A 27,905-nucleotide genomic window follows, 5' to 3' on the forward strand; every position below is an offset into this window, starting at 1 on the left:
CTCATGGACTTTCCTGCCCAGGCTGGCTTTGAACTGCAATCCCCAGATCTCAACCTCCTGAGTAGCTAGGGTTACAGGCATGAGCCACCAGTGTCTGGCTGCAAGGTTTGGTTTTGTGAGGCAAGGCCTTTAGGTAGCCCAGGCTACCCTTCAACTCACTTCCTCCACTTTAGCCTCTTAAGCTCTAGGATTACGGATGTGTACCACTGTGCTTGGCTTCTGTGTTTTTTTTTTTTAATTGTGAAAATACCATACAGAGGGGTTACAATTATGTGGGCAAGGTAATGAGTGTATTTCTTATCAAGCATTGTTGCCTCCTCCTTTGTTTCCCCTTCCCATCCCCTCCCACCCCCTCCCATTCCCCCTCTACTCCCCCTCCATGTGTTTTTAATAGCCATAAGACACCCTCTGCCCATGAGACAGTGAGGAACCTAAGACTAAGGAAGCTAAATCACAGAGCTTAGTTTTGCTGTAGCCCCAAATCCAGTGATATTGTCCACCATACCCAGGGGCTGACTCAAATGACCCAGCAGATATCTTTTTATTACCTACCCAAGAGGAGGTCCGGCTCCTAGAACCTGAGGCCTGTGGATTGAAGGAGAGCGCCTTCCTCAGGAAGACCTGTGGAATGTGGAAACAGCTCCTCACTTCTATGTGGCAGCAGGCCCTGGTTATTACATTATGGAGTTGCTGTTTAGAGAAAGCCGTCAGCTGGGCTTGTTCATCTTAGTGGTGGTGTGGTAGCCTGCTGTAGGCAGGACTAGGACCTGGTATTTCTCTGCCTGGAACAGCCAGGAAGGAAGACCTAAGCCCTGGGCCTCCCTCCACAGCCATGTCTGAGCTGAGCGATGAAGCCAGTGAGCCGGAGCTTCTGAACTGCAGCTTATCCATGTGGCACGGGCTGGGCACACAGGTCAGCCGAGAGGAGCTGGACGTTCCCCTGGACCTTCACACAGCAGCTTCCATCGGCCAGTATGAGGTGGTGAAGGAATGTGTGCAGAGGTAAGGGTCTCCGGGAGTAGCCCTTCTCTTCACACTTCAAGCAGCGTTTCTGTGGCTTCCAAGCTTCCCTGCAGGGGCCTCACTCAAGGAGTAGACACACTCTGGGCAGGCGTACCTGCTTGTCTCTATAAAGTTGTCCATGATACTGTTTACTAGCAAAGAAGGCAGTTTTGATTTAAACTTTAATTGTAGACTTATAAACATTTGTAATTTACTAGAGCCTAACTACCTTGAAGGTTTTGACTGATAGCAGGAACATACAAACAACCAAAGGTAAAGATGGAGAGCAGAACGCTTTAAGCTTGCTTTGTCCTTGCTTGCTTTGTAACTCCTGTGCTCCTCTCCCCTCTGAGAGGCTGTGCTTTTGGCCGTCCTGGGCCTGGCCACTTCAGTGCCCAACTGTTATTTTGGCTGATCTGCTTACCGGTGTTCAGTCTCATGGCTGTGTTTGCATACAGCACAATGTAACTTGGAAGGTAATTTTTGGAAAGGGGTTTGTGTTCTTCATATTCCTTACTCATTTCTCATTTGGATGGTGTCTGCAGCCCCGCCCCCATCCCGCCTCAGTTCCAGGTGAGCCAGGTCAAGCCCCAGGAAGCTCCAGGTCTCCACTGGCCATACAGTGGTGGCTGTGGATGGAAAACAGTATGGCAGATTCCTTTGTGTGTTTGGGGGGAGGGTTAGGTTAGGGAAAGGCAGCTAACTGGCTCCTTTGTCCAGTGTCAGACCCCTATTAGAAATTCTCTGGAATCCTAGGCTGTAGGCAGAGTGGCTACACTTAACTGTAGAGAGAAGGAGAGTGATTGTCTCTGTTCTGATAGGACCTGGGAGGCTTGCTTGCAGCAAGCCTAGAGTGGGTCTGAGGCTTTGGAGGCTTTGGCACTTTCTTCTCCCTCAGCTTAAGAGGATGAACCGGTAACTCAAGCCTTGACTTCAGACAGAGGTGTTCGGAGACCAATACAGCATTACTGCCCCTGGATTTCTACTGTCCCTGCGGACTGGCTGCTTGGAGGCATTAGTGATGGAGTAGCTCAGTGTTAGGATCCTGAGTACGCAAAATCGTGAGGGAGTCACTGGCTCTATCCACTGGAGGTGGCAGACAAGAACTGTGGGAGTGAAAGGCCTGTGGGCTTTAACTGCGTACATTGCTCATGGACTGGGTGTGATTATGAAGTATGAGCCAGGCTCCAGAGTCTGAGCTAGAAAACTTCCGTTTTTTTTTTTTTTTTCTTTCTTGTATGGAAATGGATTTCAAGGATCTTAGTGGAAATAAGAGAAAAATAGAAATGTCTGGTCATAGATTTTAAAAAAATGTTTCTGTAGGGCGGGGTAAACCAAGTAGTTGATGGTAATGGTGCCTGTTTGCAGCCAGGTCTCCTCTTTTACTCTGGGCCCCTCTGCAGCACTGCACAGCAGAGACTGGCAGTGGTGGCAGGTGGCAGGCTGCCTCAGCTTTGGCTTTTCTGCCAAACCCAGCCAGAACAGTGTTTGCTGTGTAGGCTCGCTGTCCCTACCACTACATGTCCGTGGGATGTGTTGAGCTGACTCCAGGCCTTGCCTAGTCTGCTTGAACCCTGCCTGTTTCACTGGCAGTGCATTCTTGAGCGAGGTGGTTGGGTGGATGTGAACTAAATTAGGGAAGGGAGCCTAGAGCTGAGGATGTGATGGCAAGTGCACAGCAACTAGAAGCGGCCACCTGTCCGCTTTCCCCCACCCCAGGGCTGCCCAGAAGGTCAACTTAACTCACCTGGGGTCTGGTGAGGCCCAGATGAGGCCTCACATCTGGTCATACCTAGCATATCTTGCCTCTGTTTAGGAGAGAGTTAGATCTGAATACGAAGAATGGTGGTGGCTGGACCCCCCTGATGTATGCCTCGTACATCGGACATGACACCATCGTGCACCTGCTGCTTGAGGCAGGGGTGAGTGTGAATGTGCCAACCCCGGAAGGGCAGACGCCTCTGATGCTGGCCTCCAGCTGTGGCAACGAGAGCATCGCCTACTTTTTGCTCCAGGTGAGTTTCGAGGACACACAGACTCAGCAACCTGAGGGCCGCCCTGGCCTCCCTGGCAGGGTGTGAGGGCCCATGGGCCTCAGGGTGTGTGCATGCGCATGTGTGCCCATGTGTGTAATCACTTTGGATTCTTCCAGCTGACAGCCTGCAGGGCTCTGCCTGCCTCTCTGGGAGACAGGCTGTAACTGCTCTGTTCTCTCAAAGCAAGGCGCAGAGCTCGAGATGAAAGACATCCAGGGCTGGACCGCACTCTTCCACTGCACCAGTGCCGGGCACCAGCAGATGGTCAAGTTCCTCCTGGACAGTGGTGCAAATGCCAACGTGAGGTGACTGCTGTGAAGGGGGACAGACAGGCCTGCCCATGTGCGGGCCTCTCCACAGGTCTGCTTAAGGACAATAACGCATCTTGTGCTGTCCCTGAAATGGGAAAGCAGGACTGTGTGAGAGTGTTGGAGAATTGCGTGGTGTGCCATGCCAAGGTCCTCCCGTGTGGGTGGCATTTAAGTGACATGCACATAATGGATATCGGGTGAAGCTTTGAAAACCATTGCAAGGTTTAAATTTTGTTGTTGTTGTTGTTGTTGGTCATGGGGTCTGAACTCTGGGCCTGGGCGCTGTCCCTCAGCTCTTCAGCTCAAGGCTAGTGCTCTACCACTTGAGCCACAGCACCACTTTTGGCTTTTTCTGCTTATGTGGTGGTGAGGAATGGAACGCACGGCCTCATGCATGCAAGGCAAGCACTCTACCACTGAGCCACCTTCCCAGCCCCTATATTTTTTTAAACACTGCTGGGGATGCTAAGCAAGCATCCTACCACTGAAACACAGTGCAGCCCCATCCTCAGTTTTTGTTTTGTTTGCGAGTCATGGGGCTTGAACTCCAGGCTTGGGCGTTGTTCCTGAGCCCTTTCACTCAAGACTAGCACTCTACCACTTTGAGTCACAGCACCACTCTCAGTTTTCTGGTGGTTAATTAGAGCTGAGTCTCACAGTCTTTCCTACCTGGGCTGGCTTTGAACAACTGCGATCAGCCTCCTGAGTAGCTAAGATTACAGGTGTGAGCCATCCTGAGTGTCCAGCCCATCTTGAGTTTTTTTGTTTTTTTTTTTTGATCAGTCATGGAGCTTGAACTCTGGGCTTGGGCGCTATCCCTCAGCTCTTCAGCTCAAGGTGAGCACTCTACCGCTTGAGCCACAGTGCCACTTCCAGTTTTCTAGTGGTTTATTGGAGATAAGAGTCTCACAGGGAAAGAAAGAAAAAAAAAAGAGTCTCACGGACTTTCCTGCCCAGGCTGGCTTTGAACCACGATCCTCAGATCTCAGCCTCTTTTTTTGGGGGGGGGGTCCGGTCGTGGGACCTGAACTCTGGGCCTGGGTGCTGTCCTTCACCTCAAGGCTAGCGCTCTACCACTTGAGCCACAGCGCCACTTCCGGCTTTTTTGTTTTTGCTTATGTGGTGCTGAGGAATCGAACCCAGGGCCTCAGGCATGCAAGGCAAGCGCTCTACCACTGAGCCACCTTCCCAGCCCCCATCTTGAGTTTTTAACTGGGAAGTAGAACTGTCTTAACACATGCATTGAGTCTTCCTTTTAATAGAGTGCCAGCTCCCTCCACCTGAGGCTACAGCATTACATCTGATGGTGTGCATTGTAAGACTTTCTTTTTTTTTGGGGGGGGGTCCAGTTGTGGGGCCTGAACTCTGGGCCTGGGCGCTGTCCCTCAGCTCTTCAGCTCAAGGCTAGCGCTCTACCACTTGAGCCATAGTGCCACTTCCAGTTTTTTTCTTTTTGCTTATGTGGTGCTGAGGAATCGAACCCAGGGCCTCATGCATGCAAGGCAAGCGCTCTATCACTGAGCCACCTTCCCAGCCCCTCTTTTTTTTTTTTTGTTGGTTGTAGGGCTTGAACTCTAGGCCTGAGCTCTTCTGCTCAAGGCTGGCGCTCTACCACTTGAGCCACTTCCGGCCTTTTCTGTGTATGTGGTGCTAAGAAATCGAAGCCAGGGCCTCATGAATGAGGGGCAAGCACTCTACTGCGGAGCCACCTTCCCAGTCTCTGAATAATTCTTAAGAAAGAACATTAATGGATTGGCAGTGTGGCTCAAGTGGTAGAGCACCTGCCTAGATATTTGAGGTCCTGAGTTCAGTCATCAGTAACTCCAAAAAAATTGAAGAGGAAAACTATTCAATATACAATTCAGCACATCTGTTGACTTTAACACATGTTGTGACTTGTGAGATGTTAAGGTGTGAGGGGTTTGTGTCTTGGAATGGATGAGAGGCAGGATACTGGTTTCCAGAGCTGCCGGAGGTAACAATCAGGGAGCACCCGAGGAGGGAGCACCCCGTGACAGGCACAGAAACTGAGCTAAGGGATTGAGCACAGAGGGGCTAGGTGAGGTTGTCTTGTGCGCATGACAGGAATGGTCTGGAAGGTGGTGTTGGGCAGTGAGGAGGGGAGAGGAGCGGTGGCGCAGCTCTGAGGTTGGACCACGCAGTGAGCAGGCACCCCTGCTCGGGAACCTTGGTTTGGTTCTGTCTTTGGCAGGAGCACTTTTGGGTGGTGGGCTTGCTCTCCTCCCCTCTCTCCTGACTGGCCCCCTCTTGCAGGGAGCCCACCTATGGATTTACGCCTTTGATGGAAGCGGCTGCTGCTGGCCATGAGATAATCGTGCAGTATTTCCTGAGTCACGTAAGTGATTGAGGCTTCAACTCAGGGCTTTTTTCTTTTTTTGTCAGTCATGGGGCTTGAACTTAGGGTCTGGGCACTGTCCTTGAGCTCTTTTGTTCAAGGCTAGCACTCTACCACTTTGAGTCACAGCACCACTTTCCCTTAGTTAATTGGAATCTCACGGGGACTTTTTAGCCAGGGCTGGCTTGGAACCATGGTCCTCAGGTCTCCATCTCCTGAGTAGCTAGGATTGTAGAAGTGAGCCACTGGTGCCTGGCCGGGCCTTTCATTCTTTTTTGTTTGTTTGGTTTTGTCGGTCGTGGGCCTTGAGCTCGGCCTGGGTACTGTCCCTGAACTCTTTGCAGGTGCTCTACCATTTGAGCCACAGTGTCACTTCGGTTTTCTGGTGGCATATTTTAGAGAAGAGTCTCATGGACTCTCCTGCCCGGGCTGGCTTTGAACTGTAGTCCTCAGATCTCAGCCTCCTGAGCAGCTAGGATTACAGGCATGAGCCACCAGTGTCCTGTGGACCTTTCATTCTTGCTCAGCTTTTTTACTTACAGCTGGCACTCTACCACTAGAGACACTCCTCCACTTCAAGGTTTTTGCTGGCTAATTGGTGATGAGTCTCATGAATTATCTGGCCAGACTGGTTTTGAACTGTGACCTACAGACGTGAAGTTTTCTGAGTGGCTAGGGCTATAGGCCTGAGCTGATGGCACCCACCCCCACCCCACCTGCTTTGAGGTAGGAAGATTATGAGTTCTAGCTCACTCTGGGCTACATGGTGAGACCCTCTCTCAAAACAACTACAACAAAAAAGGTATTAACACCTAGGGCAGTAACTTCACTGACTCTGTCCCAAGTCAGCATTTAAGTCACTTTTAAATTTTTATTGCTGCAGACATGTAGTGATAAACATCGTTGTGCACCAGGCACCAGTGGCTCACACCTGTAATCCTAGCTACTCAGGAGGTTGAGATCTGAGGATCATGGTTCAAAGCCAGCCTGGGCAGGAAAGTCCATGAAACTCTTATCTCCAGTGAATCTCTCAGAAAACTGGAAGTGCCGCTGTGGCTCAGGTGGTAGAGCACTCGCCTTGAGCTGAAGTGCTGAGGGATAGCACCTAGTCCCAGAGTTCAGGCCCCACGACTAACAAAAAAACAAACATTGTTGTGTATAAAGCTTCCTGTCTTTAGGTTAGAATCACAGTCAGGAGTGGTTGTGCTCAAAGACTAGAACTACATTTTAAAGCTTCGGATGAAGGATCCAGGCTCTGCAGCCCTTACTCTGAGGCTGGGTCACATGGCTGCTCCTTAATTGACATTTCTGGTGCTCTGCAAGGAGAAATGGAGCAGGCAGGCCCAGCAAGGAGCCGGTGGTGCTCTTTGCCTGTGGCCACCAGAGTATCTTCTGCTTTCCCACCAAAGCAGGACAGCCCCTTCATTCTGCATCTCCCAGGCAAGGTCGTAACCCTGGCAGACAGCACCCGCTGTCTGCAGCATGCAATGGCTTAAGAGATGCCCCTGGTGACAGGGCCATGAGGCTTCTCTCCTGCTAGCACGGAGACAGCAAAACAGGCAGTAGTGAGCCAAGCAGGCCTGCACCTCCTCCTTGGGATGTGGTGTCTTGTGAGGACAGAAGCCAACCTACTTCCTCTTCTCATCCCTCCCAGGCCAGCAGCCCGGTGAGCCTAGGGGCTTTGAAGGAGAGCTTCCTGACTCCTCTTTCCCTGACCTTCACAGGGAGTTGAAGTGGACACAAGAGACCACAGTGGGGCCACAGCCCGGATGCTGGCCAGGCAGTATGGACACATGAAGATCGTGGCCTTGATAGATACACATTCACCTGCTCGGCCCAAAAGCCTCTACCGCAGCCCAGGTACCCGTATCTGCCTCACATCACGTACTGCTGTGTGGAGTTGGGCTGCCTGGAGTGGGAGACAGCCCCAGGCCTGCCTGGGTACCTTCTCTGCCAGCCCCATGTGCCATTGTGGAGTCCTGGATTAAGGTCCTGGTTTAAGGATTGGAGGGTGCCTACCAGCCTGAGGATGGAGCCTCACAGAGCGGTCTGATTTGATTTTACCTGTTCCGTTGTCACCGTGCATCTCCACTGAGTGTTACGAGATTTACCCTTGCTCATTGTCTCTGGATTTAGAGTCAGGCTCAAAATGGACTTTTCCGTAGGCCTTGATGCAAGAGTTTTCCATGTTTTCTTCTAGGACTTGTATGGTTCTATTGTTTATTTTTTGTCACTCATGGGGCTTGAATTCAGTGCCTAGGCACTGTCCAGCTCAATACTAGTGCTTTTCCACTTTGAGCCATAGCACCACCTCCAGTTTTCTGGTGGTCAGTTGGAGAGAAGAGTCTCATGGACTTTCCTGCCTGGAATGGCTTTGAACCAGATCTCAGCCTCTTGAATAGTTAGGAGTATAGGTGTGAGCCACGGGCAGTGTTTTGTGTTTTTTTTTTTTCCATTCATTTATTAATTTTCCAGTCCTAGGGCTTGAACTCAGGGCCTGGGCACAGTCCCTGACCACCTTTGGCACAAAGGTAGCACTCTACCACTTGAGCCACAGCACCACTTCTGGCTTTTCTGTATATGTGGTACTGAGGAATGGAACCCAGGGCTTCATGCTTGTTAGGCGAGCACTCTACCACTCTCTGATACTTGTGTACTTCTTTCTCATGGCGATGTGTTAAGAATTCAATTTTGTCTTTTTTCTAAATGGTTACACAGTAGTCTCACCATTCTCATGTGAAAGTTCACCTTTAATTGTAGAGCTTAAGAGATGCATCTTTAGCCAGGTGCTGGTGGCTCACGCCTGTAATCCTAGCTACTCAGGAGGCTGAAATCTGAGGATCATGGTTCAAAGTCAGCCTGGGCAGGAAAGACAGTGAGACTCCTATCTCCAATAAACCACTAGAAAACCGGAAGTGGCGCTGTAGCTCAAGTGGTAGAGTGCTTACCTTGTGCTGAAGAGCTGAGGGATTAGCACCCAAGCCCAGAGTTCAAGCCCCACGACCGACCAAAAAAAAAAGATGCATCTTTGTTATTCGGGATTACTATTTCCCATGGCAGATTTCCTAGACTTTGGTTCTGTTGGTTTTTGTGTTCATGGATTATAGCCACATTTATTAGAATTTTTTGCAGCATGATACATTATGAGTACAGCTTTTGAATGTTTTCTTTTTTTTTTTTTTTTTTTTTTGGTCATGGGGCTTGAACTCTGGGCCTAGGTGCTGTCCCTGTGCTCTTCAGCTCCAGGCGAGCGCTCTACCGCTTGAGCCACAGCGCCACTTCCGGTTTTCTATTGGTTTTCTTGAAGATAAGAGTCTCACAGACTTTCCTGCCCAGGCTGGCTTTGAACCGTGATCCTCAGATCTCAGCCTCCTGAGTAGCTAGGATTACAGGAGTGAGCCACCAGGAGTGGGCACCTGGCTTTGAATGTTTTCTTTTTTTTTTGGTCCAGTCGTGGGGCCTGAACTCTGGACCTGGGCGCTGTCCTTCAGCTCTTCAGCTCAAGGCTAGCACTCTACCACTTGAGCCACAGCGCCACTCCTGGCTTTTTTCTTTTTGCTTATGTGGTGCTGAGGAATCGAACCCAGGGCCTCAGGCATGCAAGGCAAGCGCTCTACCACTGAACCACCTTCCCAGCCCACTTGAATGTTTTCTATATTAATGTATTGACTTGTTTCGGTCCTTACATGCTCTTAGTAAGGCTGGGCATGATGATATATGCCTGTAATCACAACTGCTCAGATAAAAACATGGAGATTACACTCTTTCTTACCCAGGCAAAAACCTACCTCAAAAAACACCAAAAGCAAAAGTATGAAAATATGACTGAATTGGTAGAGCACTTACCTAGTGAGCATGAGGCCCTGAGTTTAGGATCCAGTACTGGGGAAAGAAAAGCTGGGCACAGTAGTACATGCCTGTAGTCCCAGCTATTTAGCAGGCAGAGGTAGGTAGGAAGATGGCAGTTCAAAACCCAAAAACTCAGGACCTGAAAAACCAAAAGCGAAAGGATTGTGTGTGTGTGTTGGGAGGGAGGGTGGCTTAAATAAATGGGAGCACTTTTATCTAGCAGATGTGAGATGCTGGATTTAATCTCAAGTACTGTTAAATAAACAACAGACAAGATGGAAGAGTTGTGTGTGGCAGCTTACACATGTAATTCCAGCTAGTCAGGAAGCAGAAGCAGAAGGATCAGGAATTGGAGGCAGTCTGGACAAAGTCAGAGACTCTTATCTCAAAACAAAACCAGAAAGGGCTGGAAGTGTGAAGTTTCAGAGCACTTGCTTCACATTCATGAGGCCCTGGGTTTAATCCTCAGCTACGCAAAAAGAGAATTATATTCATTTGTGGGGGTGGGGTGGGGAGGTGTTGATCCTAGGGCTTGAACTCAGGGCCTGTCATTGAGTGGTTTTGCTCAAGCCTGGTGTGAATTGGAGATAAGTGTTTCACAGACTTTCCTGCCCAGGCTGATTTTAGGCTGTGATCCTTACATCTCATCTCTTTAGTAGGTAAATTACAGGTATGTTATAGTTAAGTTACCGGTACCAGCCTTGTATAGTTTTGAAATCGATACATGTTTGTGTTGTCATCCAAGAGCAAGAAGTATGTTTTGGTTTTGTTCTGGTGGGGAACTTGTATGCATTTTCCTGTAGTTTGTTTATTCTGCAGTGTTGCGAGTGGGTTTTGTGTACCCTTGTGTGCTTTAACTGCTGATTGACAGCTAATACGCTATGCCTGCACTGCAGTGAAGGCAATTGACTTCTCTGTACTCACCTGCTTTCTCTGAACTCTTCATTGTTGGAGGTGGTTTCATCACTGGTGGTCTAGGCTTTTCATTGGTGCCTGGCTGCAATATAGTCTTTTTTTTTTTTGGGGGGGGGGTCCAGTCGTGGGGCCTGAACTCTGGGCCTGGGCACTGTCCCTCAGCTCTTCAGCTCAAGGCTAGTGCTCTACCATTTGAGCCACAGCGCTATTTCCGGCTTTTTTCTTTTTGCTTATGTGGTGCTGAGGAATCGAACCCAGGGCCTCATGCATGCAAGGCAAGCGCTCTACCACTGAGCCACCTTTCCAGCCCCGCAATATAGTCTTATAAGGACAGAGTCTGGAAACCTAGGCAGGTATAAGCATCAGAGTCTTTGTTTTTCAGCTCCTCTTGGCCCTAGAATAGTGGCTCTGCTGGTGGTGTCATTTCTCACAAGTTAAGTTTGGGTGAATCCACTCTTCTTAACAATACTAGTTATAAGCTGACTGCTGGAGGCTCACGCCTGTAATCCTAGCTCCTCAGGAGGCTGAGATCTGAAGATTGGTTCCAAGCCAGCCCCAGCAGGAAAGTCTGTGAGACTCTTTATCTGTAATTACCCACCAAAAAGCTGCAAGTGAGGCTCTCGCTGAAGTGGTGGAGTGACACCAGCCTTGAGTGAAAAAGCTCAGGGACAGCACCCAGGTTCTGAGTTTAAGCCCCAGGACCAGCACACACAAAAAAGAATACTAGTTATGATCATTTCCTTCCACTTTACTATGCAAATTGGTAAATTTGTCCAATATTTGACCAGCAGAAAAATTTGAAGATCTGAGCTCTTCAGATGAATCTTACCCTGTTCCTCAGAGACACAGGCCCTGTCGGAAGGGTCTCAGCATCCATGAGGGGCCACGAGCCCTGGCCAGGATCACAGCAATCGGACTTGGAGGCAAGACCCCGCGGCCCAGCTATGGTGAGCAGTCCCCATTCCCTGGGGACTCTGGTTTGTGAGCCAAGATTCTGTGTCGAGGGGCAGAGAGTTTTCTTGCCCCAAATGTGGCCCTGGAACTGGGGGTGCAGTGAAGCCTTTCCTATGTGCTCCTGGGTGCTCAGAGACCACCCGGTACCTCCTTCACCAGCTAGCTTAAATTGGAGGTAGAACTTGGCTCCAGATGCAGCTACATGCCATTCACACAGTGGGACATGGGCATAGGGACGTGCAGCCTCCTGCCCCTGCGCCGCCTGCAGCCGGGGGGGTGGAGGCGCCTCCAGGACGGAGGTCCTCCATGGGGACTGAGCCAACGGCAGCAGTTTTTGTGGGCATACACACGTTTGCATGGTGTGTAGGCGTGTCCTGTGTAAAGCAGCAGCAGGTGCTGTCCTGGGGGCACCGACAGGTCCTTAGTCCCTTGGAGCCTACTTCCTCCCTTGGCAGCTGTGGATAGCGGTGACGGCCATGCTGCACGGAGGGAGGTGAGGAGGCAGCTCTGAGGCCCCTCCCAGCGCTGGCCCCTCACCCTAGCAGCCCTCAGCAGGTTGAGGCCTTTGGCACAGGGCTCCTGTCTTCACTCCTGCACACAGAGCAGGGCCCACCACGGGGCTACCTGACCTTCACTGGCAGCGATCCCCTGGAAGGCGATGGTCTCTGCTACCGGGACGTCACCTCCCCCATCAACGACCATGACGTGGAGAGCAGCAGCAGCAGTAGCCGGGGTACGCCACGTTGGCCCTGTTCTCACTGGGAAACCCATCTATGGTGGGGCACGGTCTCCCAGGCTGGGTGGCAAAGCCAGAAGGGCTGTCTTCCCAGAGAAATACGCAGGGACTTAGGGGGTACGCACTGAGGCCTGCGTGCATAGGTCTGGACACCCCGCCGACATGGGCACGGCCGGGAGTGGGGCGTGCCAGTCATCAGGCCCATCTCCCATCGGCAGAGGAGCCCGGGCTCTGTGCCAGCGTGGGGGCCGTGCAGAGCAGCAGCAGCGAGGGCCTGGGGAGGGCCCGGGAGCTCAGCAGCGAAGCCTCTGTGGAGAGCAATGAGGTGAGCTCCCCTCGCCCCCGATCATACCCCTCTGGGGGGTGCCTGGGCCCCCCAGGTGGATGAGCGAGTGTCTGATGAGCTTCTGTGCCGAGCTCGGGAGTCACTGGGGACACCCGGGCGTCGCAGGTGGTGGAAACAGCTCCGTCCGCTCAGCCACGTGGGGTGGCGTGTCCGCAGTCTTGGGGGCTTCAAGCTCCCCACCTGCCCCCAGCACACAGCTCTTCTGCAGGATTCGGACCACATCCAGAGAAGCTCTGCTCGCAAACAAACCAAAAGTTACGTGAAGACCAAGAATCGCCATGGCAGCAGTGACGGCCAGTGGCTGCCCAGTCCCGGGGGGGCTGCCCGCTCCCCAGGGTCTGCCTCCCGAACAGAGAGGCCCCCCTACTCAGGACCCCAGGTAACAACCTGCTGGCTGCTCACTTGGGGTGCTTGTGCGTGGCTCAGAACAAACGTGGTTTAGGTATCAAGTCAGCTTAGCACCGAGGCCTCTGACGGCTGTGTGACCCGTGCATCCTAGAGAGACAGGTCCGCGGCTGACCTGGCCCCTGGAGACAGTGATGGGCCGCAGTGTCAGAACTGTCAGCTGTGTGCCCGGCTCTACTGTCCCAGAGAGCTGTGGGTTTGCGGGCTCTGCACCCCCCTCCTGGGTGGCTCATCCCCGGCTTACCTCGGCGCTCCTCACCCATTTTACTAGAAGTTGGGATCTGAGGATGCGGGGGGAGGGAGGGACCCAACAGTGCCATCGGAGTGCAGTGACAGGCACAGCTGGTGAAGGCATGGAGTCACACCTCCCACCCAGGACAAGGACAGCTCTGTCAGACACAGCAGTTCCTAAATAGTACTGAGGGAACTGCTCAGCCACTTCCAGAGCCCCCTCTGCAGAGCCACGAGTTCATGGCGAGCACTGGCATAACACTGGCTCTGGGTGGCATCTCCCCCTTCTCAGCTCTGCCATGTCTTCCGGGCAGGTGGGGCAGCCTGCGGACGGGGTGGTCCTGGAGCGGAGCTCTGGCAGGCTGCTTTGCCTTACTGCATCACCTCCCCCTGTTGCCTTGCCCGCCAGGACCTGGCTGCGCTGCTGGAGCAGATTGGGTGTCTGAAGTACCTGCAGCTGTTTGAGGAGCAGGACGTGGACCTGCGCATCTTCCTCACACTGACGGAGAGTGACCTCAAGGAGATCGGCATCACGTGAGTTCCGTCCTGAGGGGCCTGGCTGCCCTCACCTCCTCCATGCCAGCCTTGCGCCCCTTCCCAGCCTTCTTCACCTCGGAAGCGCAGAGCTGCCACCCACTTACCACCTAGACCAGCTGCTGAAGGCCCTCAGTTGGTGTCGCTGTGCTGCTGCGGGAGGGCGGGCTCTGGACCTAAGAATCCTGCACATGATCACTGTCACGAGTGACTATTGTCACCTGATGGCTGTCAGTCTCACTGGAGGCAGAAGAATTTGCAGCACAGCTTTCTTATTTAAGAGCTCTATTTCCTGCATGGGAGCAGGACTTGGTTTCTCTAAAAGTTTTAGGAAGAAAGTCAACATAAAATCTATAGGCAGTCTAAGCTTTTGTCTTGACGTCGCCTGTGCACAGTGACCTTTGTGCCTCCACTCCGCTCCAGTGCGTCACCCCCCCTTCTGGGCCCGGCAGGGCAGTGCTGGGGCGTCAGCTGCCTCCCTTGCCAACCACAGAGAGCCCTTCCAGACGAATTATTGGTTTACAGTGTATCAGCCCTTGACCTCTGAAGTTCCTAAAGAGAACCTGCTGGTAATTTTATCAAGAATCCCTTATATATGCCATGTTCCTTTGTGGCTGCTTTTGTGGACTGTCTTTTGGAAATATGGGTTTGTGTCCTATGTGGTGTTCTTGGATGCTCATACTAGCGTCTTCCGTCAGGCTGTCCTCACTCTGTGTGCATTCCCCCCCCCCCCCCAGCGTGTGTTATGACACACTGGTGTCCTCTGTGCCCCTAGGCAGTTCCTCAGACTTGCTTCCCTTGTTTTATCTTCAAGATGGCTGGTTTTCTCCTCTGCCTGCTCCGATCTGCTTTGCTCTCTCCAACAAGCTTCCTTTGGATTCACTTGTTTTCTCCATTTGACTGATTTGCGTGTTAGTAGTAGGGCTTCAACTCACTCTTATCACTTGAGCTACATCTAGTCTCATATTTTGCTGGTTAAATGGAGATGGAAAATGGCTGGCTTTCAACCTCCATCCGTAGATCTCAGCCTCCTGGGTAGCTACAATTACAGGCGTGCATTACTAGTGCCCCACTTCAGGGGCATCATGGTGGTTTTGGCTCTTGAGACATGGTCTTGCTATGTAGGCCATACCGTCATGGAAACTGTGATCCTCCTGACTTGACATCCTGAGTGCTGGATTACAAGTGTGTATGCAAGTTAGCTGTTATGTCAAGTGCTAGCGGGTCTTTCTCAAGTTTTTCCTAAGCACTACATTCTATTTCTTTCCTTTCTCTGTTATTTAATAAGATTCCTTCCCCTCCTTGGGCTTGACTGGTTCTTTGAGCTGCCTTTTAATCAAGGCTAGCCCAGGGTTGAAGGTCTTTTCTAGAACCGTGCCTTTCTTTGGGCAGAAAACGTTCTACCCTCAGTCTGCCCTTGTGTTTAATGTGTGGTGCCCACATGGAAGAATGGAGAGAAGGTGCTGTCCTTAAATCCCTGATCCTCGCAGAGAGCAGGCTGTGCATCTGTGACCGGCAACAGCCACTGGTGTTGGGAGGCCTGGGTGGGCCTGGCTAGCGAGGAGACAGATGCATCGTCCATGCTTGCCTGGATGAGGATTCACCTTTACCAGTGTCCTAAGGAGGCCTTGGGCTGCCCCAGAGATGCCCTGCAGAGCCGGAGTTTCCTAGTGCTGCCTGTGGTGGCAGGGTGCTCCGTGGAGCCCCCATGCAGGAGGCGGACACTGACCCAGACCCTCCGATTCTCCTGCCACGCAGGCTGTTTGGACCCAAAAGGAAGATGACCTCTGCCATTGCCCGCTGGCACAGCAGTGCCCGTCCCCCCAGCGATGCCCTGGAGTTGGCTTATGCCGACCGGCTGGAGGCTGAGATGCAAGAGCTTGCCATCCAGCTACACAAGGCAAGTGGGGCGGGCGGGATGTGTGGGTAGGGGCCAAGTAGTACGGTGAGGGCAGCATCCAGAGACACAGGCGTGCAGGGGTGCGGGAAGCGGGGAGGAGAGCCAGCAGCTGTGCGGCACCTGAGTTGGTAGGACAGGGCAAGGAACAAGTGCAGGCTCCCAGCAGACTGGACGAGGGAGAAGGTGGAGGCTGTGCCGCCAGCCCAGGCCGTGGACAGCCACGCGGGCCTCAGCTGCCTCCAGCCTGGCCTCTCCAGCCTGGTGTTTCCCCTGCAGCGCTGTGAGGAGGTGGAGGCCATGCGTGGCCAGGTGTCTCAGGAGCAGGAGCTGCGGGCTGTGGTGGAGAGCTGCCTGCTGGAGCAGGACGGCACCCGCAAGGACGTCCACACCCAGCTAGAGGTGACCCAGGCCCTAGCCCGGGATGCCACTCTCATTCTGGACCAGCTGCGGTGAGTGGGCCAGAGCTTCAGGACAGAGGCACGTGCTGTCGGTGGCCTGGCAGCGTGCCCAGCCTCACTAGCACTTGGTCTCCTGTCTGCCAGAGCCTGTCAAGCCGAGCTGTCAGCCCGAGTGGGGCAGGACCCTCCCGCCCGCACGGCCGCCCCAGGCCCTGCCGCCCCGCCAGCAGGTAAGCAGAGCAGCACCTTGGTGCTGGGCTGGACACAAAGCCCTCAGCAGGCTCAGCCCATCTTGCTGGCATCCTTGCCTCAGTCCTGAGTGGTCCGCTGGGGAGAGGTGGCTCACTTCACCTGTGGGAAAAGATGTTTTGCCTCTTGGTGAGGGAGGCAAGGCCACCAGAGTTGAGACAAGCCCTGTACTGTGGCTGGGTGGGCAGTGGACCCCCATTCCTTCCTGGGGCCGAGACCCGACTGGAAGGTTGTATCTGCGGTCTTCTGGAGTGCGGGGAGGGTTTCCTGAGCTTGGTGACTTGGGGAAAGAGGCAGAGATCCAAGCCAGGCACATCTCTCTGCACCACAGGCTCACAAGGCTGGCATGCGTCCCTGTGGGCCTTGAGTCTCCCGGAGCTGCTGGGAGCCCTAGAAGATGGAGTTGAGGAGATGGGTGAGTGGAGGGGCAGCAGGTGGTTTCCTTGGAGGCTGGCCGTGAGACAGGCCCTGTGGGCGCCCCAGCCCCTGCTGCCATCAGATCTGCGGCCCAGCACTCACCGCCCACCACATCCTCAGGGCGTGTGCTGGGCTCAGTGACCCAGAGTCTGGAGAAGCTGCAGGTGCTCAACGGGAAGGAGAAGTGGCGGGTGCCCTAGCCCGGAAGGAGGGACGGTGAGTGTCCAGCAGCCCACCTGGGATGGCAGCTACGCCAGGACAGGAGGTTGCAGCAGCAGGGCCTGGGCTGGACACCTCTCACAAAGGCCTTTTTGTTTTCAGAATTGACGTCGGGTGAGCTATCCACCCTGAAGTGAGCCAGGAAGACAGAAGGGCAGTGAGCAGGCAGCTGCAGGAGCCCAGATCCTAGAGAGGCCAGGATCGTCCAGGAGGTGTGAGGCAGACAGGGTGGGGCTGTGGCCCAGACCAGGCAGCTCAGGCTAGCACAGAGGCAGGACGAGGGCCTCGAACTCAAGTCCCGGTGGTAAGGCTCTAAGCTTGGGGGCTGCTCTGGCCCAAACCAGGCACGGCCATGGGGAGACGGACAAGAGCGTCCCTAGAACAGGTTCCACACCGAGGTTTGACCTTTTATGGGTCTGAGGACTGGGACACCTAGAAAATGTGTCATTTGTTGGAAAATAAAATGAAACACCTACTTGAGAGGGGCCTGGCTGTGGTCCTGAGGCCGAGGCCCAGGCTCCTGTTCCTGTGGGGTCAGTCACCTTGCTTGAGTCCCACAGTTGTGTGAAATCCAACTCGCAGTTTGCTTGGAGAACACCTAGGGAACCCATGAGTACCAGCAGGGCCAGGCCCCGCGCCACCACATGCACACACTGAGCAGCACGGAGGGACTTTATTGTCATCATCCTTCAGTCCCACAGAGCTGGGGCGCAAGGCCCTCCGCCCTGGGGAGGCAAGCCATGTACACAGAGCAGAGCCCCTTTGAAACCTCACCCACAGTTTACACACCATGAACCCAACAACCGAAATCAACAGTACAACCTCCTACCCCAGGCCAGCGCAGGTCCTGGCTGCCTCGGGAAGGATTTGGGAATGAGCTGAGCATGGCCTCCTAGACAGCCTGGGGGATGAAAGCGTCCGGGACCCCCCCACCCACCAACCTGAGCAGGCAGCTGGGCCCCAGAGACTGCGCATCCAGTTCAGTCGAGACTGGGGTGCAAAAACAGGCTAGAAGGCACACTTCACAGGAATTCCAGGGCCCATGGGCACAAACGCAGCCTGGGGGTAGGTGAGGGTGGCTGAGGACCTCAGGAGGAAGCAGGGAGCAGCTTCTCCAGGGCCTTTTTCTGCTTCTCTGTGGCTGCAGCCACAGCCTCAGCCAGCTTCTCTGCGGGCATCATGTTGAGCGCCTTGAGGGCAAACAGGAGCTGGTACTTGGCAGTGCTGACGAAGGCGTTGCTCAGAAAGTTGGGGAAGCCTCCGACCCGGTCCTTCTGCGTGTACAGGGGGACTCGTACGAGGCCCAGCACCTGCACGACACAAGGCCAGAGTTGGGGCCGCCGTCGATGCGGAGGGACAGCCAGAGAAGGGGAGGTGCGGGCAGGGGCTTCCGGCCGTGGGCCGCTCGGAGCAGGGCACCCCATCCCCCAGGCGGGTTTCCAGGCTCACCCATGCACACTCCGCCCTAAGCTCCCCGAGCCCTCCGGGGTACCGGGCCCGAACCCCCCCCCCCCCCCCCCCCCGCCAGCCGTGGCCCGAGGAGACCCCTTCCCGTTCCTTCCCCGCCTCGGGCACCGCTCCCCATCCCGCCCTCCCGCCAGTCCCACTCCCCACTCCCAGGATTGGCAATGGCAGGCAGCAAGGCAGACGTAACACATCCCTGAGGGCGCCCCGGTGCCACCCGTCCCCCCCGAGGACCCTCAGGGGGACGTGTTACCCTTCGGTGCCTTCTGCAGCGCCAGAGCCAAACCCCGGGGCGGGGGGCGGGGCCCGGGCGGCGGCCCCACCTCCAGGCCGTGGTCGCGGGAGTGCACGGCGCTGATCTCCACGGCGTGCAGCTGCTCGAGCGTCAGCTGCCGCGCGTACAGGTGCGCCACGACGCGGTGCGGGCCCTCCGTCAGGTGCGAGCTCAGGTAGTCGGCCTTGGTGAGGCGCAGGCCGCCCAGGCCCAGGCCCAGCACCCAGTTCAGCCCGTCCTCCAGCGACCAGAGGCGGCGGTCCACGAAGCCCCCCGGGAAGCCCAGCAGCCCGTCGAAGCGCATCTGCATCTGCAAGGGAGCGCGGTCACCGGGGCGGGGCGGCGCGGCGCCCGACCCCCACCCCCGCCCGGGTCCTCACCAGCACCGAGAAGCGCATGGGGATGCGCCCGAAGAGCTGCCCGGGGTTGGCGGCGTACAGCATGGCGTGGCATGAGTGGCTCCAGCCCGGCCCCAGGCGCATAGCCTCCTCCCGGCTGATCTGTTTCAGCTCCGGAACGGCCACAGCCGACATCTTAGCGGTCCCCACGGCCGTCACCGCTGCCTACGAGCATGCGCGGCCCGGCCCCGTCGCCTGGCCAATCCGCGAACGCCCACGCACGCGCGCCCCGCCCACCGACTCAGTCCCGGTGCGCAGTGTGCAAACAGGAAGCCCGAGCCTCGAATACTACCACTCCCAAGATCCTCCAGTACTACAACTCCCAAGACGCCACGGGGCGAGCCCAGGAGCTCCGAAGGCCGCGTAAGACAACAGGTCTGCCCCCGCGGCCGCCCGCTTCCGTGAGCCAGCCGTCCACAAGGGTGCCCTCCGTAAGGCCACGTGACCTAGCAGCCACCGAGGGCCCTGGGCACTCGCTGCTCGGTGTCGGGAGGACGCAGCGCCCCCTGTCTGCGCCGCCCGCTCTCCCAGCCCCGTCTTGGTGCTGGAAGAGCCCCGGGCAAGGTGTCCGGCTCCCCTTACCCACGGCCGGGGGAAGCACCACCCTCCTGTCCCCAGGATGTGCGTCCAGGGCTGGGGAGCGCAGCGCGGCCCCGGGGCCGGCGGGGAAGCCGGGCTCGGAGGGCGGGCTTCACGTCTGGGGGAGCGCGCTCCCCGCGGGGGGCCTGCCTGACCAGCTCTGGACGCGGGCCCCAGGACAGGGCTCCCCCTGCGCCCACCCCTCCCACCGGATCCAGTGCCCCACCATGCCTACCTGTGAGCGAGCGCAGCTGCAGGGCACGAATCGGCCAGTGACACCTCTGCCGCGCAAGGCCTTCGGAGAGCGGCACCAAGGAGCTGTGGGACTCACAAGCCTGCGAGCAGGCCGCTTCCTCGGCAGGGGCGGGTGCCAGGCAGCAGGTCCCGCAGGGGCTGCAACCCCCAAGCCCACTGTTCTGGGGTAACCAGCATCCTCCACGCGACGTCACTGTGTTGCTCCCTCATCTCAAACCTCTTGACAACCCCTTGTAAAAACACAAAGCAGCTAACAAGGTCCAGGCCGGCACGCAGGGCTCACTCCCGCCGCTGGGCCCCGTGCAGGCTGGGCAGCTGCCTGGAAGCAGCTCTGCGGGGTCAACTCCCCCTCCAGCAGGGCTGTTTCATCTGAGACTCCGGTGTAACTTCACCCATCACCCCCTGCCTTTCCTAAATGGAAGGAACCAAACCGTAAAAGGCTGAGGATCTGTCTGCCCGGCATCCCACCAACTTCAATGGACCAGACCATGTCGATTTGCCCTCCTCTGGTGCTCGGGAGGTGCTTAGTAAACATGGCACATGCAGCAACCTGCTGAGGAGACTGAACAACTCCCAGCCAGAATGGGAGTGAGCAACAAAGACACAAGACACCAGTAGGACAGGCACCCTGTACCCCGTGACGGGGCTTGGGGCAGGCAGCCTTCACCAGGCACTCAGGGTTCTGACGCTGCACCAAGAACAGTCGTGCCCAGAGAAGGCCAGACAGGATATTGCTGCATGGTTTTATTACTATAAATATATGGTAAAAACGAGCCAAAAACTAGCCAATCAGAGTACAACAAATGATAGCACGTGTAAGTCCGAGATAGGCTAGTCTGCATCCATCCTTCAAAGTACTGGCACCAGTACCAATGAGCGGGGATGAGCATGCATGCACATGCTCGTGTGTACACCTGTGCACACACGTATGATATTTGTGTGCGTGTGTACAGCAGGCAGCGGGCATGTAGACACTGCTCTGTTGAGAGACCAAGCTGGCCATTAGCTTCATCTCCTTTCCCCAAGCACCTCACTAGACAAAGCCAGGCTCCGGCTGCCCTACCCACAGAGGCAAGCTCCATCCCATGGCACTGGCTCCAGGCCGGGCAGCCTGGGGAAGTTCTGCGGGGGGCACCAGTGCCAGGTGCTGCCTTTGCCTTTCCACTGAAAAGTCACCTTAGAAGTAAAGCAAGGCTGGGCCGGTGGCTCACGCCTCTCATCCTAGCTACTCAGGAGGCTGAGATCTGAGGATCACAGTTCAAAGGCAGCCTGGGCGGGAAAGTCTGTGAGACTCTTATCTCCAATGAATCACCAGAAAACCGGAAGTGGTGCTGTGGCTCAAGTGGTAGAGCTATTGCCCTGAGCTGAGGATCTGAGGGACAGTGCCCAGACTCAGAGTTCAAGCCCCACGACTGACAAAAAACCCCAAACAAAACAAGAAGCATGCATCACTGCTGGGCACCTGACAGATGCCTGTAATCTAGCTACCTGGAAAATCAAAGTTCAAAGCCAGCCCAGGCAGAAAAGTCCTTGAGACTCCAATCTCCCAGTTAACCAGCAAAGAGCCAGGCTAGAAGCATGGCTCAAGTGGTAAAGCACCAGCTGTTAACAAGCAAGAGCACCAGGCACTGAGCTCAAGCCCCAGTACTGGCACTGGCGTACAGAGTACAAGCATGATGCCGGGGCCCTCCTCATCAGATGGACTCCCCTTGGTGAGAAAGGTGAGGGGGCATTAATTGGCAAAGGGGGAGCCCAGAAAACTGCCAGGCTCCTCCCTGGGAGCCCCGCCAAATGGGCAGAAATGCCTTGACCACAGGGGACAGCTGAGCTGGTTTTACCAGGACCCATGAGAATACGCAGCCCATGGGGACCAGACACCAACCACCACCCTTGAGGGACGGCGCGGCCCCCTCGCCAGACTGCATGCTACCCAAGGCACGCGGTGCAGCCGGGGCAGGTGCAGGGCACGGAGGGGCCACAGGAGGGGCAGGGCAGGGCAGGGCAGGCGGGGGCTCCAGGTGCCAGCAAGGCCACCAAAGGATGAAACTGGCAATAGCCAGGCTGCTCGAGGACGCACGTGCGGAGCTCGGACAGACACGGTTCCTTCACTGACTGCGAGCCAGGCTTCCCGCAGGCTTCCCGAGTGTCCATGGACAGCACTGAACCCTTCGGTACTTCTCTTCTGCTAGCTGTCAGCTCTTGGAGCATGGACCTGGCCTCTGTGGGAGGCCCCGAGAGCCCGAGTAGAACGCTGCTGGCCTTCATTTGTACCATTACAAATAGACTGACCGTAGAAAAAAAGGGGTGTGGAGGGGGCAGTCCACTGTGCTCTTGATCTGGGGTCATGGTGGCCCCTCGCAGCCTGGTAGTCACACAGGGTGCACAGACAGGAGAGGCCAGGATCGTGCTGGGGTTCGGGGAAGCCCCTCAGCAAGGTCCAGGGGGCTGAGGGCTCCGTGCTGTCAGCCTAGCTGGGCTCAGAGTGGGGTGAGCTCCGTGGGCCCGGGCTCGGGGCTGGAGCCGCTGCGTGGAGGCCAGGGAGGGCCCGCGGTGCCGAGGCTGTGGGGCGTCTCCATGGAGGTGGACCATCCTGTGGGTGGGAAGACGGGAGGTGAGGTCAGACCCAGCCAGCGGCCACACCCTGCCGCTCTCTGGAGAGCCCAGGGCGCCACCTCAGCCCTGGTGGTGGCGCAGAGCTGGGCCCAGAGCTGACTGAGCAGGAGCTGTGCGGTCCTAGAGAGCTTGAAGGCTGGGTGGGGCTGGACTCCGTCATGCCAGTGGAGGGAGGGACGGAGGCGCGAGCCTGTGCCCTCTCCCACCACGGGCTGCCAGGGGTGCACACCGCACCCGGCGCTCCACTCAGGAGCTGCAGCCTTGAAGGAGACAGCTCCACACCATCATCAGGCCTGCCCGGGGCTGCCGGCTGCTCCCAGCTAACCACAGCGCCCTGCTGCCTGCCAGAGCAACAACCCACTCAAGACAGTGCCCGGGGCTGCCGCGAGCAGGGCTGTGCAGAAGCAGAGCTCGAGGAGGAGCCGAGCAGCGAGGGACAAAAGCAGCCGCAAGAACCAGAGAAGCAGCGACCGACCTCGCTCAGGCTGGCTGTCGGAGGCCACAGCTTAGAGGCCTGGACACCAGCATGCTCTGTGCGCCAGACCGCCACGGCGCAAGGCTGCTGCAGGAGCCGGCGCCCTGCTGGAACCCTCGGAGAGAGATCTCAGCAGCTGCCTCGATGGCGGGGTCCCAGGAATGGCCTGTGCGGCCCTCCGGGCCACCGTGGAGGGCACCTCTCACCTCACCGCTCACAGCGGACTCTTCACATGCTATCATCCCAAAAAGTTTCCAGGGACAGGAGGGACAGGTCACGGCCCAGCAGCACACAGGGAATGCCACGGCCAGAGGCCAGGCTGACAGGCTGAGGAGGGCAGAGAATGCCCTCTGCACACACGAGGCCAGGCTGCGGCTGAGGACGGGCATGGGACGGGCATCCTCTACATGGGGCTCAGGCTGCGGCTGAGGACGGGCATCCTCTACACAGGGCTCGGCTGACACCAGCTGAGCCAAAGCCTCCCACACGTGACCATCACCGAGCCACAGAGCAAGGCAGGGCGGGGCCGGCTGGACGGCCGCTGTCCGAGGTGGGATTGTTGGGGATCGCTTGGGAGAAGCTGGGCGAGGCTGGAGCAGCATCTGTGCCCCATGGCTCCTACTGTGGATGCCAGCCTTACACACCTGGGCTGAGTGACCACTGCGGGGACCCTACACCCTGTAAGAACCTCACCGGGGACCTGTCCTGATGGGGAAACCTCCAGCTGAGGAGCCAGCTCCCCACGGAGCGCGCCTATCAGGGGCAGAGGGGCAGTGGTTGGTGGTGGCTCTGGATCTAGGACCCCCATGAAGACACAGGCACATGAAGACTTAAAAGCAGAAGGAGCCGAGTGCCAGTGGCTCATGTCTGGAATCCTAGCTACTCAGGAGGCTGAGTTGAGGATTGCGGTTCAAAGCCAGCCCAGGCAGGAAAGTCGGGGAGACTCTTATCTCCAATAAACCACCAGAAAACCGGAAGTGGCGCTGTGGCTCAAGTGGTAGACAGCGCCCAGGCCCAGAGTTCAAGCCCCACGACTGACCAGGAAAAAAAAAATAGCAGGACTCCCTCAGGGAAGCGAGGGTCTCCTCTCTCCAGACCTGGCAGAGCCACCCCAAGCACGCAGGAGAGGCCACAGACCAGCTCACTCCTCCAGACCAACAGAGCAGGACTCGGGCCCCAGAGCTGCACAGAGGAGGGAGAGACAGACAGGTCGGCGAGCAGGTGCGCCATGGACCAGGGTTGCGCAGCCAAGGCAGCAATGCTGGGACTGAGGGCAGGCGAGGCACAAACGACCCCGCACGCCAACCCGCTCACTCAGAAGAGCTGGAGGCAGACCAGCAAAGCTTTAGCGGGGAGGGACAGCACGGCCGGCCGCCCTCGGAAGCCAGGCACTGAGCCAGGGTGGAGGGACCTAAGCGTTCAGTACTTTGCAGGTCCCCAGCCCCAGCCTCCTTTTCTCCATCTCCAGGGAACCTGGGAATCTGCAGAGAAAGGCTGCATCCGGCTAGAGGACCGTGGGTGTCAAGGGGACAGGACACCAAGTGTGTGTTCGCACACGCGTGGAAAGGGGTTCAGGGCCCATCAAGTGACAAATGCCAGTAGACTGGATGGTGCAGCCACTTGGGTGTACATGACCGCCATGCCCCCAAACACTGCCGCATCTGCGCCACGGGGCAGGGCAGGGCCTTCACTGTGGGTCAGAGCAGCTTGAAGACCAAGGCTGGCGGGGCTGGGCTGGCCGCACACCATGCTGCGTCCCGCCATCTGTCCTGCCACCTCTGCTGCCAGGGTACCAGCGCTTGGTTGTTCTCTGCACTGACCACTGCCTCCCACCCCTGCTGGTGGACCTAGGACAGGAGGCCGCCGGGGGGGGGGGGGAGGCGGCTTTCTAGATGTCAGCCCATCAAGGAGCCCCGGGCTGCCTGCAGGATCAGAACTTGCGTGTGCAGCTGGAGCTCCGCCCCATCCCCACGAGCACCTCGTGTGTAACTGGATTACTTAAAGCCCTTCAAAGAACTGACTGGGGCTGCGCACCTCCAGGGTGCTGGCTGCAGGGGCCCCCACCTGTGGGCTGGCTCTGAGTAGCCCCAGGAGGCAATATCACCAGTTCTTGCCGACACCTAGCCACGGCCACCGTGAGTCCCACCCAAACACGTTACAGCCGGCTGGTGGCCAGGCCCAGGCTGCTGTGGTGAGCTGGGAGCAGAGCGGGCCACAGGGCCAGGCTGGGAGCAAAGGGCTCTTTCTACTGAACGTCCTGAGGTGACATGGTGGTTTGTCCTGACCCCAGAAGCCCAGACACGAGGGCCAGCAACAATGTCTCAGAGGCCTCACTTCGTCCCTGACTTTGAAGCTGAGAATCTCACCCCAGAGGAGCAGTGAAGCTGAGGTCCTGGCCTGAGCCTTCAGAAAGGAGAAGAGCAAGACGCTATCCCTGCCCTTGCTCTCCCTGGTGTCTGCACGGCCGTCTCTTCTCGAGGAGGAGGAAAGTTGCTTCGTTGGGCAGATGGCCTACGGGGGCCTGGGGTTGACTGGCTGTCTGTCCAGCTCGCACCCCACTTCCAGCCAGCATGACCCTGAGCCTCTGCTTCCCGCTTCGTACAGCTCTGGGAACAGAGGATGCCTGCTGCTGGCTCCCGTGCCATGGACCAGGGACCAATGAAGACACTGACTCTAGGCAGGAGGCCCAGGCTGACCTCCTAGCTGCCAGCAGGAGGCAGATGAGGAAATGGCTGTGCCCTCCTGAGCCAAGTTAGCCCAACTCCAGGGTGCGAAGGGTTTGGCGTTGCTCAAGCAACCAGGCCTGCAGAAGACCCAGACCTGGGCTGGCTGAGTTCTGCTTTGGGGATTGGAAGGAGCAGGGCCCAGAGCTAGGCGGAAGAACTGGGCTGGGAGGGGCCGGCCCCCGCCACACACAAAGCCTAGAGGCAGCTGCCACGCTCTGGAGCCGAGTACTGTTACCTGGCAGGTAGATGTCGGCGGAAGGGCCTGGCGGGCCACAGCCATGGTGCTGGGGACTGCCATCCTGCAGGACGTCCTCGAGGGAGGGCACCCGGCTCCCTGTGGCAGGTGGAGGAGCAACATCAGAACCAACAGGCAGGGCGGGTCTCCGTGGGTGCCTGTGGTTGAAAGGCCCTGGGCCTGGTCCTGTTAAACTTCATCCTGAGCCCACCAGCTCTCCAGGGACCCAAAGGTGGAAATGTCCCTTTCTTTTCTGTCCCTCTTTCTCTCTTCCCAACACGGGGATCTGCCCCGCAGGGCAGGCAGAGCCTCAGAAGGGGTGAGGAATGCAAGTGGCACTCAGGCTGGGCCGGTCTTCCCAGCACTGCTAACAGCATCTTCAAGAGGGGAGCTGGCCCCCACTTGCCTAGAATCTTGAGGTCTGAAGGGGAAAACAAGGCCCCAAGGCAGAGGCATCTCCCTGAGCACCTAGCAGGTCAACTCCGATTCCCAGACCAGACAGGCAGGGTGGCAAGCCCCGGAGGGGCTGGTGTGATAGCACCTGCCCAGGGAATACTCCCATTTACCCCCACGAGGTCCCTGGCCTATGGTCTCCTTGCGAATGGAGGGCCCGGCCCAGCAGCCCGCAGGTGGGCCTCACGTGGGTGGCTAAAAACCCCTGGGAATATTAACAGAGTGGCCTAGCTACCAGCCGAGGCCACCTCTAAGACCTGCCACTTCCAAGTCAAGTGGCCTGAGGCCTCCGTCTGGTGCCGGCCTGAGTCTTGATTTCATCACGTCCAGATGACGAACCACCAAGACGGCGGAGATGGCAAGGGGAAGATCGGAGCCATGGCCACGAAGCAGGCAGCCGGTGAGCTGGCAGGGGTTAGACTACCAGAGTGGAGGGCCAGGTGCCAGCATCTTCTCATCTAACCAGGGGTGCGACAGGAAGGTGCGCGCCCCTCCCACCCATGCGTCCCTCCCTGGACACACAGGGGCGGGGGCTTGCCAGGGCCGAGGAGGCGGGAAAGCTGGCAGCTGCAGGGGTTCAGGCTGTCCCCTGGAGGCCTGGGAAACTGGCCAGGCCAAGGAGGGGCTCACCTTGCTTTAGTGACGCCTCCTCAACGTCTTCTGTTCCAAAGCTCTAGGAGGAAAAGAGGAAAGGCCTGAACCCCGGTGCTGGGGCCCGAGCCCGCTGGTCCGGGGCAGGCATAGCTGAGAGCAACTGCTGGCATTACAGACCAAAAGCCTGTGGCCGAGTGTCAGGTGGCCCTCTGTAGCCCTGTGTGATGACACCACACACTGCAGACAGAGGTGAGCCACACAGGCTGGGGGGCGGGGACTCAGCGGGGGCGGGGACTCAGTGGGAGGGGGCGGGGGGGGCGTGGAGGATGCCGCCAGGGCCTCACCTCCGGGGAGCTGCTCTCCCGCAGCACCGAGTCTGAGACAACGCCTGGAGGGACCGGAGCGTCCGAGTTCTCTGAGAGCTTCTCTTCCTCCTCCTCATGGGTGGGAGATGATGGGGACCTCAGGGTGCTGGGGACAGATGGAGTCGGCAGGTGGTTAGGCTGGATAAGGTGCACTGACCCAGCCAAGCCACGCTGGGTAGAGCCCTGAACCTGATTCCAATCATCGTGATCTCGGCAAATCCATCACAGGAAAGACACTCCCTGGGGAGAGGTTCCTGTCAGCAAAGACCACAGCACTAGAACACCTGGCGCTGCGTGCCCTCCCAGACAAGACCAGAACCCAACCCGAGGCAGCGTGGCCCTCACACACCCACACCTGCGGGACTAAGGTCCTAGGAGGGACACCAGGACAGGTCTGACAGCCTCTTATTTCTAGAAGAAGGCAGCCAGGCTGGGTAGTGCACACCTGTAATCCCAGCACTGGGGAGGTTAAAGCAGGAGGAGCTCCAGTTCAAGGTCAGCCTGGGGAACATAGGCTCCAAACGAAAGAAAAGAAAAAAGAGAAATTGCTGATGGTGGAGCACTGGGTGGAAAGCAGCATGGGATTGATGTGTGGCTTGTTGGTAGTACTGGGACT

General features: G+C 56.9%; 3 protein-coding genes across 7 annotated transcripts in view; 1 reads left to right on the forward strand and 2 right to left on the reverse strand.

Annotated features, from left to right (window-relative positions):
* Positions 1–829: 829 nt before the first annotated feature.
* On the forward strand, positions 830–17,404 carry Anks3 (ankyrin repeat and sterile alpha motif domain containing 3). 2 transcript variants are annotated; one of them, XM_013011411.1, is made up of 16 exons: positions 830–1,002; positions 2,819–3,017; positions 3,222–3,343; positions 5,624–5,705; positions 7,430–7,565; positions 11,261–11,416; positions 12,025–12,156; positions 12,378–12,484; positions 12,714–12,884; positions 13,551–13,675; positions 15,434–15,575; positions 15,852–16,024; positions 16,118–16,203; positions 16,554–16,637; positions 16,760–16,855; positions 16,961–17,404. In XM_013011411.1, the coding sequence occupies exons 1-15, from the start codon at positions 833–835 to the stop codon at positions 16,837–16,839; spliced, it is 1,965 nt and encodes a 654-aa protein (XP_012866865.1). In that variant the 5' UTR covers positions 830–832; the 3' UTR covers positions 16,840–16,855; positions 16,961–17,404. The 2 variants fall into 2 exon arrangements, with proteins under 2 accessions (XP_012866865.1, XP_012866866.1); XM_013011412.1 differs by lacking the exon at positions 830–1,002 and having other exon boundaries at positions 2,941–3,017; positions 3,226–3,343.
* Positions 17,405–17,512: 108 nt separating this feature from the next.
* Nudt16l1 (nudix (nucleoside diphosphate linked moiety X)-type motif 16-like 1) lies at positions 17,513–19,171 on the reverse strand. Of its 3 annotated transcripts, none has more exons than XM_013011427.1 (3): positions 18,977–19,171; positions 18,576–18,900; positions 17,513–18,168 (listed from the first exon to the last, which is right to left on the reverse strand). In XM_013011427.1, exons 1-3 carry the CDS (start codon positions 19,127–19,129, stop codon positions 18,014–18,016), a joined length of 633 nt encoding a protein of 210 aa, XP_012866881.1. In that variant the 5' UTR covers positions 19,130–19,171; the 3' UTR covers positions 17,513–18,013. The 3 variants fall into 3 exon arrangements, with proteins under 3 accessions (XP_012866881.1, XP_012866880.1, XP_012866878.1); XM_013011426.1 differs by having other exon boundaries at positions 18,646–18,906; XM_013011424.1 differs by having other exon boundaries at positions 18,576–18,906.
* A 2,242-nt stretch (positions 19,172–21,413) lies between these two features.
* Positions 21,414–27,905, reverse strand: part of Mgrn1 (mahogunin ring finger 1, E3 ubiquitin protein ligase) — a 29,080-nt gene continuing 22,588 nt past the window's right edge. For both annotated transcript variants that reach the window (XM_013011762.1, XM_013011761.1), the window contains 4 exons: positions 27,269–27,395; positions 26,961–27,003; positions 25,878–25,976; positions 21,414–22,418 (listed from right to left, as the gene is read on the reverse strand). In XM_013011762.1, the coding sequence (XP_012867216.1) occupies positions 22,306–22,418; positions 25,878–25,976; positions 26,961–27,003; positions 27,269–27,395 (382 nt within the window). In that variant the 3' untranslated portion in view covers positions 21,414–22,305. The remainder of the gene's footprint in view (positions 22,419–25,877; positions 25,977–26,960; positions 27,004–27,268; positions 27,396–27,905) is intronic.

The sequence above is a fragment of the Dipodomys ordii genome, unplaced genomic scaffold (genome assembly GCF_000151885.1).
Source record: "Dipodomys ordii isolate 6190 unplaced genomic scaffold, Dord_2.0 Scaffold14, whole genome shotgun sequence".
Taxonomy (NCBI): domain Eukaryota; kingdom Metazoa; phylum Chordata; class Mammalia; order Rodentia; family Heteromyidae; genus Dipodomys; species Dipodomys ordii.

Bases quoted from the DNA above. Each gene is read 5' to 3' on its own strand.
- Anks3 (XM_013011411.1), top strand. From the start codon at position 833: ATGTCTGAGCTGAGCGATGAAGCCAGTGAGCCGGAGCTTCTGAACTGC. The intron at 7,566-11,260 runs GTACCCGTATCT...TTTGACCAGCAG, and splicing joins AAGCCTCTACCGCAGCCCAG to AAAAATTTGAAGATCTGAGC. The intron at 13,676-15,433 runs GTGAGTTCCGTC...CCTGCCACGCAG, and splicing joins CTCAAGGAGATCGGCATCAC to GCTGTTTGGACCCAAAAGGA.
- Nudt16l1 (XM_013011424.1), bottom strand. From the start codon at position 19,129: ATGTCGGCTGTGGCCGTTCCGGAGCTGAAACAGATCAGCCGGGAGGAG. The intron at 18,907-18,976 runs GTGAGGACCCGG...GCTCCCTTGCAG, and splicing joins CCATGCGCTTCTCGGTGCTG to ATGCAGATGCGCTTCGACGG. The intron at 18,169-18,575 runs GTAACACGTCCC...TGTGTCGTGCAG, and splicing joins GCTGCAGAAGGCACCGAAGG to GTGCTGGGCCTCGTACGAGT.